Genomic DNA, 11101 nt, shown 5'->3' on the forward strand with positions numbered 1-11101 from the left:
ACAACTTTTGCAAATAAAATAGAGTTTAACATTATTGATAAATAGGAAATGCCATCCATAGGAAGCAAAGAACTGCATTGCTCGGGTCTCTAGAAGTTGTCATGCCGAAATTAATCAATTGCACAACGGTGGAAATTAACTCCTCGAGCATGCACTGGATCCAGCCTCCCCCAGTAGATCCAAATGGGGAAAGATGGATTCACTTTCCATAGCACAGAAGCCAACAACCAATGGAGTTGCTGTCGTTGTCGCTGCTAGCACCGCCTCGGGTTCAATCTTGACGGAAGAACCCCCCGCCACCACCTTCCTCGCGGTCGCACGGGCCTCTGCCAACCCACTTTGGTGGCGGCGAGGCATGGGAGCGGACATGCGGATGGCGGTGCTCGGGACTTAGGAGTCCATCCAATGCATTAAATTAAAGTTCATTTAGAGGAGAATTTAGGTGTTGAGAAGAAGTCAAGGTGACTAATTTTTTTTAAAAAAATCTTTCACTCTTTTATAGTAAAGTAGTGGAAATGCATTGTGCGGCACGCATGTGTCTATGAAAAAATCATATATAAATCAAAGAATAGCAATATTAGACTTAGATCTTAATAAATGTATAGATACATTTGACTACTTGAGCTGCACCTTCCTCAAGTACTCTTGTCCCATGGTAGACAACCTCTAGTCTTGACCCTTCCCCTTCAATATAACATCTGGCCATAGACCCTCACAATAGCGAAATGGTCATGATCATCTGGCATTCTTTTCGAGAATTGGGTCATGTCACGTGTTTCCGAATTGATCAAAGAATAACAGAGTCAAATGATTAGTTATCTCTTGCTCCGATCCAAAACCAAAAGTTAGGGATGATTCTCAGTTCTCACTTCCTCACCACAAAAAAGGTCAGCTATCCTCTGGGATTTATTATGCATCAGTTTTATGATATTCAAAAGTGAAGTAATACTACGGATAATACAAAGCAACAAAAGAGTTTAGGAGTACGAAGATTAAGAAATCCATGGTCTCTCTAGACACGATCCACAAGTTCTAGGACACAACACACACACACACACACACACACACACACACACACACACACACACACACACACACAACCAAATAGCCGCAATATGCATGCATATTAACAACACGATGAATATTCAACCCTGATGATTAATCAAGCATGGTCGTCTGGTTAAGTGCAATAGTTGGAGCTGCAGAATGAATTAACCCCTTTGCCGTGGCCACCAAAGCAGTCAGAGATGGGCCACTCTCCAAAACAACACCTATGTTGCCATAGAAGACCTTGTGCTTCTCCACTTTTGATGGGGTCATTTCTACCTTGGACAGTGCTTCCATCATCCCCCCTTCTCTCAATATAGTTGCATAGCGAGGACAAAATTTCACCATAGATATCGCCATCTCAATTATGACCCTTCTCATTCTTGGGTATTCAGAATTTGGTTTTCTGTTGGAGTTGAGTGTACCAACCAGCTTCTGAACAAGCTCTGATCGGTTGGTTTGTAACTGTAGCTGATTATAGATAAATGATTCTGGGACCATGTCAAAGATTTGTGACGCGAGGCCGATTAGGACCTCTAGGTGTTTTCCCTCCGCAGACATTATATTTTCCATCACCTGCAGGAACGGTGGTGTGATAAAAACATCCGGCAATGGCGACTATTTCAAGATCATTTAATTAAAATGGCCAAAAAATACGAAACGAAATATATGAAAAACCACCTTAATTTATGTATGAATGATCATGTTTTTTAAGCCCACTAAGCTGAAGCTCCAGTCGTAAGTTCTACTATACCATATACTTCAAATTTCAAGCCAGCAACTTCATTGATAATAACAATAATGAACAAGCCGAACTTCTTAACAATTTCTCTTAGTAGCAATAGAGAGACTCACCATTGGGAAGGCAGATGACAGGTGGTTGCTTGCATCTTGATGGCACAGTTTGTCTTTGGCTTGCGCACAAATATTCTGCAGCAGACTTGCGGCAACATATATGTACTCATCTTCACACACCATGCTCTTGAGATCCTTGATAATTTCATATCCTGTTTCTTCCAAGATAACCAAGCAATTTTCAGGGCTCTCTGTTGTAAGGTTTGCAAGTGCTTCCCCTGCAGCCATTCGCAAGAACTGACGATCACTGTCGTAGTAAGCATTGGTTGGTCCATCCTTCCCAATAAATGCATGCAAGAGTTTGCAAATAGTCACCTTGCAGCTCCCAATCTCTTTCCTTGCACCCTCATCCAAGGCCAGCTTGGTTAAGATATCAATCACTAGTTTCATTAGTTCAGGGCTGCTGCGGCTGTCCTCTAAGACACATTCGAGATTGCTCAGTAAAAAGGAGTTGTTGCACAGCTCTTGCCGAAGCACCACCCCAATGTTCCCTCCGGTGATTGCAAGCCTCCTCACAAAATTCAGTGATGCACATATCACTGCACGCTGCTGCTCATTGTTGCTATTTTCACAGTCAGTTGAGTAGCTTATGAGCCCTATAATCTTCGAAATGAGGTATGTTGATTTAGCAATTTCTACACAATTGTCAGGATCATGAGCAAGCTTCTCCAGAATTACCATGCCCAGTATGGGGAGTGGGTCCTGAGGAGTCAAGGCCTCAAGGGCAGCTCCTCCAGAACAGACCTTGTCTTTCATCTGCTGCCAACACCCGTGTACCCAATTGCATCGTCCTTCTTGTGCATGCCCTTCTAATAGTTGTTCATCTGTATGTTGGCTACCTGCATTTCCAGCATTACTAGAAGCTATTTGCACTGAAGTTTCTTGATATGCTAGTAGGTCATTAGTGGCATCAAGGAGCGACGACAGCAGCTTCAACATGCCTGGGATCTCAGCAATTGTAAGTCTGTCGGCGACGTTGGCGATGACCCTAGCAGCATTAAGCCTAGCATCATGGTGTCTGACATCTTCCCAGCCGAGCATGAAAATCAATGTGGACAATATCTCTTTGGAGCTGATGATTTTTGTCCTCAGCTCTTGGCTAGAATCAGTTTCCTTGCATTCATCCAGGAGGTTGCCAAGAATAAGCAGACCAGCTAGACGTGTCTCATCACTTGACGTGGAGCTTAGAGACTCCTTGGCGAAGCTGGCGAGGCTCACTGTCTTCCTTGCAGCAAACAAGCCAGTTTCCATGCATGTGGAGTAGGCGGACTCGTAGTACAGATCGATGGCTTTGGCTCCCTGCTGACCTCTGAGTTTTGACCGACGGATAAGCATTCTGCGCGGGAAGAAGGAGAAGAGCCCGAGGATGCTTGCCATGATGTAGAAACAACCTTGACATATAGACAGCACGTAGAAAACTTTAATTGCTGGCACCATGTTTGGGCTAATCCTGTCTTTTACACCACGATAATCAGACTTCAGGTTGTGAAATCGCGAAGACGAGAGCATCAACTGAAGGACAGCAGCCGGGATCTGCAGATTCTCAATCAGCAGCACAGCTACCACAGATACAATAGATGCAGCCAGAGATAGTTCTTTACCCCAAACACTATCAAGCTGTACCACTGTCAAACCTACAACCAAATACCAAAGGAACAGGATGTGCAGGGTCAGGTCGATCCAGCAGCCAACAACCAGCCTACAATTTTCTGCTGCAGGAGTCTGTAGGCTACCAAGTGATAGTACCAATGTTGTGAATGATATGATGAAACTATTGGGATCCACTGGATGACCATGAGTTTTAAGTGCAAGCGGCCACACAAGCAGCACCGAACCAAAAACAAGACTGACTGCTGAAATCAGTTTGGCCAAACATAGTAGACTGCGTCCCAAAGGAGTACTTGTTAGGTTGGCAATTTTGGGGTGTCTACAAATAAGCAGCAACGCTGCCACCACCATTGTTAGTAGCTCTGCTGACACGGAGGCAAGATCAAATGCTGTCGTATGATAGTAATTGTATTCTGCCCATCCTCTGGATGGAATAAGCGTGGGAATTTCGAGATTATCCATAGCCCGACTGAACTGGAGAGCATACACAGTTATAAAAGCAATCAGAACACCCCACAGCAGCAATAGTCGTCGGCGCCGCTGGGACCGGCTAGTCTGCTGAGAAGCACCTCGGAGCTGCATCTTGCTCATAACGATGAGCAACGCCACCTGTAAAATGCCCCCGAACATAAGTCCAACAACAGGCAACCAGGTAGCGAGGTCTATCCACAAACCCATGAACAGCACCACTTCATTCCCTTCCTGCGGTCTCCTCAACATGCGAACGAAAGACACGTTAGTCCACAGTGCCCTCGTCGTCCCGAACAACCACTGGTTGTCCGATTTGTAGTTGCGGCTAAAAATCCTGACAAGCGTAAAGCCAAAGTTCAGACGAAGTCACAAACACAAATATACATGAAAAAACCTCTTTTGTATGTACAAACTCCTCGTCTATGCTGGTTGTTAAATCTCATCCAAACCGGTATCCGAATTGGCAGCACTATACAGAAATGAATTTTGCTAATGGTAAAAAATAATCTTCAAGATCGGTTTAAAAAGCTGCTACTATGCTATTGATTATATAAAAAAAAAGTGATTTTCAAGGACGGTTTTGAAATCATTACTAGAAATCGATTTTTAAGGACGGTTATCTTAAGACAACTATTCTTAAAAAACTATTTTTAGGGTTGGTTTTGTTAAATCAACCTTCTCTAAAAATAAATTTTAGATTTTTTTTTTTAAAAAAATCATTTACAAGTTGTAAAAAGTCGTTTAATATGAAAACAAAGTAGGGATATGACTATCTAGGCCAACGGTACTGTTGGTGTTTCTGCCACCAACTAGTAAATTTGTAATCACATGTTTAGTTCGGATGGTTTAGCCCTATCAGGGACTTAAGATTTAAATTGATCAGAGCATCCCAAGAGAGATTTTGTAAGTTTAGAGAATGTCTAAAATAGATAGCTTTCTAAATTACTAGAACACCACAACACCTTCTTTAATTCATGGTGACATGTATGGGGAAATGGCAAGAGGGCTCGTGTGGGAAGGTTCTTGCATGCACTTGCTTGCACGGGACTGGATGGAGGAAAGGCGCATGAATTCTCCTGGCTGAAAATCATGGTCGCCATTTTTGAAAACCAGTTAGCGAAGCTATTGGACGTAGTTTTTCCAAAAAAAAAAACAAAAAACTCTCTAATTCAGGTTGGCAAATCATCACACACTCGCACAGGCCCCTCGGATGGTCAGGCCACCACTTGGCCCTTGGTTTAATTTGGTTGCTTTTGCTTGATGGTCGGGGAGGTCAGACAGTTGATCAGAGTCGTCCGCTCATAGGTTACTAGGCCCCACTCCCAGAGCCCAGAGCAGCGGGTGCTTTGCCTCGTCAAACGCAGCTCCCATGTACACTACGTATTTAACTTGGGGTTTCCTCATGAGAACTTAACAGTGACTTTGACCAAACTTCCTAGTCAGTGACACTACCTAGGGTAATACTCATCAAATATACTCCCACTATCCCAAAATAGAAGTCATTCTCGCTTCTCGAGAAATCAGATTTTTTTTACTTTGACCAATTATTAAAAAAATATTAATATTTATATATAATACATAATTAGTATCATTAGATAGATCGTTGAATATACTATCCAAATAAATTTATTTGAAGATATAAATATTTCAGTATTTTCTATAAACCTAATCAAAATTGAGAAAGTTTAACCAACACGCATCCCATAACGTCGCCTGAGTATGTCAGAACCACAAGCACCATTTATATACTACTCTCATCACCGCAAAAGAATACAATTCTAGCACACTGCTAAGTCAAGCCACACTTCGACTTTGACCAATTTTATGCAAAAAGTATCATTATTTAGGATACCAATAAGTATCATTAGATTCACCAAGAACATCTTTTTGTACTATACTACTATAAATAAGATCTTGGGATGCGTACTCATACCAAACATGTACGATGCTTTGTAGTATGGATGACCGAACAGAGAAATACTCGGCAAAAAAATTGATGACATATGCCCAACGAATGATGGCTAACATGCATTTATATAGTCTTAGTTGAGAAACTTCTTCTTTCTAGTGTCTTCTTTCTTCTTCTTCCTGTTGCGGTGACACCATCTCCGCCTATGTCACCGTACGAAAATAAAAGTCTCCATATCATCAACCGGTGAGGATCCTGACACCGTAATTACCGACCTCATCTTTAAACGATTGCATCTATCCTCTTAGTGTCGCAGAGAGGAGGAGAAGAAGATAAATCTCCAATAGTAAGAAACATGATAAGTAGAGATTCTAATCCTAAAAATATGATGTACTAAAAATTTATTAAAAATGATAGATTGCTACTTCCTTCGGCCTACGCATGATAGGTGGGAGGAGAGAGAGAGAGAGAGAGAGGAGGACCAGCGCCGGGGGAGGGGGGGCAGCGCCCGGTGCCGCCAGAGTCGTGAGCTGAGGGCGAGGGGAAGGGTGAGTTAGGAGACAGGGATCGTTGGCTCGTTGCTCAGGCCTTGTTTACTCCTCCAAATATTTTGCAAAATGTTCTAGATTCTCCGTCACATCGAATCTTGCGGCACATGCATGAAGCATTAAATGTAGATAAAAAAATAATTAATTACATAGTTTGCATGTAATTTGCGAGACGAATCTTTTAAGCCTAGTTAGCCTATGATTAAACAATATTTGTTAAATACAAATAAAAATGTTACTGTTTATATTTTGCAAAATTTTTTGCAAGCGTAAAAAGAGAAGAAAAAGATTAGAAACAAAAAATAGGCCGAAACATACAGTCTAACTGATGTTATATTATTTGGCACGTACGCATATATTATATATTAGCTATATATAAACAAGTATATATGCACGGCTGAGTGTCTGCGTGCAAGTAAACGGGCGCCAATATAATGGCAAATAAAGAATGGAGCTGATGAGTAGTACAGTCAGTACGTAGACAGCAAGGGTATATGTACATACGTACGTACCTGAAGGCTTCTACGAAGATAATGACCATGGCGAACCAGAAATCCGTTGATTTGAGATCGGAGCAGAAGCCGCCAAGCAAGACGCCGGTCGCCCACAGGAAGGCCAGCGCGCCGAACGCGTTTCCCGCCCACTCCCAGAATGCAACAACTCGCACGAAGCGGTTCAGCGTCCGCTCCCTCCGCTGCAGCTCACCGCCTGCCGCTGCTGCTGCAGCAGCAGTAATTCGGACAGAAACCTCGCCGGCGCCATGGACGCCTGCCGGCGGTGTCGTCGCCGCCGCCATTGTTCGTGTTGCCTGCCCGGCCGGTAGGTAGTAACATTAACAATAGATCCGTACCTAGCCTCCCCAACAAGTCAGCATCGTCTGTGCTTTTTCTTTATTCCTGGTGTCAGTTCCTGTAGTAGTACATCAGGGCGTCGTTGGTTTGCATGTTACCTCTATTTGTAATTAGGTTACTGTAGGTTAGTCATGAGGATCCTTGTGTGTGTTACATGTTTTTGTGGGGTTTTTCTGTGTTTTCATACGTGTCTTTGCAAGATTTCCAAGTCTAGTTTCCCTTATAAACGAGATCAAGTCTATTTTTTCTTAATGGAAAGGCACGCCATTATATTCATCAAAGGAAAAAAAAGTTCCTATAGTTCAAAGCAACCCGTCTGCCCCCTTCTGCTCTCTTCCTCGCCGACAGCAAGGACCAAAAATCCCCATCCATGCCCTTCTTTCTAAATAGTGAATTGAATCAAATTCATTTAAATGGTCAAAGTAGTTACAAAGTAGTTTAAACAGAGCGTTCAAATGAGATTTAAAAGCTTTTAAACACTAGTAGAGGCTTCTAATAATGACAGTGTCAGTGATAGAGAACCAACTCGGTAGTCACTTTGTTCCTAAAAGTTTCAATTCCTAAAGTGCAACACTAGCGCACCAGCCTTCTTCCTCTTCCCCAGCCAAGGAGCTCCTTCTTCCTTCTGCAGCGGCCATGAAGCTCTCTCACCCCAACTTGGTCTGGCCACCTCCGCCGCCCCTGCGGAGCTCCGGTGCAACCCTAGCGCGCCACATTCTTTCCCTCCACTGGCCATGGAGCTCCTTCTTCCCCCAAGCATGCGATGCAACCCTAGCTCCTTTCATGCATGGCAGCCATGGAGCTCTCCCGCCTCAACCTGGCCCGACTGCCTCTGTCATCCTAGGGCCCATAACCACCCGAGCGCCATTCTCACAGTCTGGCCAACCTACCTCCCCTCAAGCCTCTTTTTCTAAGACCGCTAGAGTTGGGGAAGAAGAATGTGTGGCAGGCACTTGATCATGGGTGTCGGGGTGGAGCTCAGTAGAGTTGGGGCTCGGGCATATGCGCCGAAAATGGAGCTCGCCAAAGGTGTGTGAGAGAGAGAGATAGAGAGAGGTGCGAGCTTGGGAGTAGGTGGCCAACGGAAAGACGCCTAATAAGACAACTGCCATTGAGTATTTTTGAAGAAAATAACATTGTCCACTATAAATCATTGTTTGTTTTGTTTGCTTTCATTTAAAACTGCTTCAAATCCCTTATGCCGCTGGCGGCGTCCAGTAGGCAGGGGCAGCGACAGAAGGCCTAAACTCCCAACACCTTTGGCATAGTTTTACAGAGGTAAATTTCATATTTTTTCCAAACGAGGCCATACCTCATTTCCATTATTGACTGATGAACGGAAATACATCGAGTTTTTAGAAGGTTTCAGATAGAGTAAAGAAGATGAACATAAATACATCGAGAGTTTTTAGAAAGGTTTCAGACAGAGTATAGAAGACCTAGACGAGCGATCCCACGCAGGAGATCTTAAAATTAGAGCAGCTAGAGTTTTAGCCATATAACAAGTACCAAAAACAACGAGACAGAAGCTAGAGCAGATAAGCGCCAGACTTAAGCTAACACAGCATAACATCAAATCGCCGGGTTCATGCGCCTCATCTTCATAGAGCAGCACTGTTTTGGTTGCATCGCCAGAAAAGGCTTGGCTAGCAGTCGAAAACGTTTTGAAAATGTTTTGTGTTGAACTAACTACGGCGTCATCATACGCGTACATTACAAAAACAAAGGGAATAGTTCATACATAGATTCAAATTGAACCAGCGACAGAGAAATTTTGACACTGGAAATATATGTTTTTGATTAGCTACAACTGCATTCTAGTGGCCTTGCCTTCAAATCTAAGTATATATAGCATACAAATTTTACACATTTCATCCTGTTGGAAGCAAGAATACCAGAACACGATAATATACAAAGATGTCTATCCGATACCCCTAACAGCCGCCTCACAATAATACAGTACTTTCCTAAAATCATCAAATTTCCATAGTGAAGTCTTATTTCCACAATGAATTGAAAAAAAAAACTACTAGAAGAAAGGAAGAGGCATGTGTAATAAGTTCATGTGTTTTACAAGCAATCAAATCCGAGCCTTGTTTAGTTCCCAAAAAAATTTACAAAATTTTTCAGATTCTTCGTCACATTAAATCTTTAAACGCATGCATGAAGTATTAAATATAGACGAAAATAAAAACTAATTGCACAGTTTGGTCAGAATTGATGAGACGAATCTTTTGAACCTAGTTAGTTCATGATTGGACAATATTTGTTAAATACAAACAAAAGTGCTAGTATTCCTATTTTGCAAATTTTTTTTGAACTAAACAAGGCCCATGTTGCATGCTCTATCCGTTCACAAATAAATGTATGTCTCGCTTTTTAAGGAGTCAAACTTTTTAAAATTTAACTAGAAAAATATTAAATAATATCAACATTTATATATGCAAATAAGTATATTATAAAAGTATAGATTTATTGCTAAATCTAATGATACATATCCAATATGATAAATATTAATATATTTTTATATATATTAGGTTAGATTTAGAAAGATTTAACTCCTTGAGAAATAAGACGTATATTTATTCGTGGACAGAGGAAGTACATATATGCATTAAACAATTAAAACTAAAATTAGGCCATATTTAGTTTTCATCCAAAAACATTTCGATCCATTACATCGTATGTTTAGACATATATATAGAGTATTAAATATAGATTAAAAATAACTAATTGTACAATTTTTATGATTTTGCGAGACAAATTTTGTAAAGTATAATTAGTCCAATATTAATTGCTATAGTTATAAATGTGTTACGCTATCAAAAACTTTTCTTTTCGCGAACTAAATAAGACCTCAGTGAACTAGGACACTGAATATCATGGCCAGTAAATCAGACAAAGCAGCAGACGGATACAATCAGTGAATCAAACAAAATAACAAGTCAGAAGAAGATGGTCGTCAGTGAATTAGTTTGTGAACACAGCTAGCTGGCGAGCTGGTTGAAGGCGGCTACTACCGAGGCAGGGCCTGCCATGCGTGGAGCAATTCGCCGAACAGCTAGAGTGCGCGTGGTCGAGGCTCAGGTTTACGCCTACCAACCTCCTCTCAGCTGCTGCAGCAGCTGTTCGACGAATTGCTTCCCCACGGCAGGCCAGCTCCGGGAGCATCATCGGTCGCGGGGATCCGGATCAGCGGGAGATGTCCACGAGAGACTCAAAAGCTAACTACCGTCAAGCGACAACGACGGCGGCGGCTGAGACGAATGAAAATGGTGGCTTAGATTATTAGGGTTTAGGAGCTGCGTTGCGCTTGCGCCGGTCCCTATAAATAGAGGAGCTCACGCTGGCTGCCTGGCTGGATCTGCTCGGCCCACTGCCTGATCGATGAACCAACCGCTTGGGCTGGAATCCTTAAACTCTTTGGACTGGTCTGGGCCTAACATAACTGATGACCAAGGCATCTAGGCCCAAGAAGGAGCCCCACGAATGATGATCCTGCTGTAATAATTTGTTCAGTTTTTGTCTTTTCATTTCAGGAGTGCCTCTTCTTTCTTTTAATCGCAACACATACACCACATGCTGACTTGCTCCTCCAGGTGATCTGTGATCGCCGTGATTGATCACACACACACACCGTGTTATCTTGTACTCCCTCTATCCCAAACTATAAACATTTCAACAATTTTGGAGAGTTAAAATATCTTAAGTTTAACTAAATTTATATATAATAAGATAATAATATTTATGATGCCAACTAAATATTATTAGATTCTTTCCTAATTATATTTTTATGTATACTATTTAATGTT

The 11101-nt window shown here is 42.1% G+C and overlaps 1 protein-coding gene across 1 annotated transcript; it reads right to left on the minus strand.

Moving 5' to 3' along the window:
• LOC8062433 lies at nucleotides 906-7234 on the minus strand. The gene is made up of 3 exons (XM_021465733.1): nucleotides 6951-7234; nucleotides 1903-4315; nucleotides 906-1623 (listed from the first exon to the last, which is right to left on the minus strand). The coding sequence occupies exons 1-3, from the start codon at nucleotides 7232-7234 to the stop codon at nucleotides 1159-1161; spliced, it is 3162 nt and encodes a 1053-aa protein (XP_021321408.1). The 3' UTR covers nucleotides 906-1158.

Source organism: Sorghum bicolor, chromosome 7, assembly GCF_000003195.3.
Source record: "Sorghum bicolor cultivar BTx623 chromosome 7, Sorghum_bicolor_NCBIv3, whole genome shotgun sequence".
NCBI lineage: Eukaryota > Viridiplantae > Streptophyta > Magnoliopsida > Poales > Poaceae > Sorghum > Sorghum bicolor.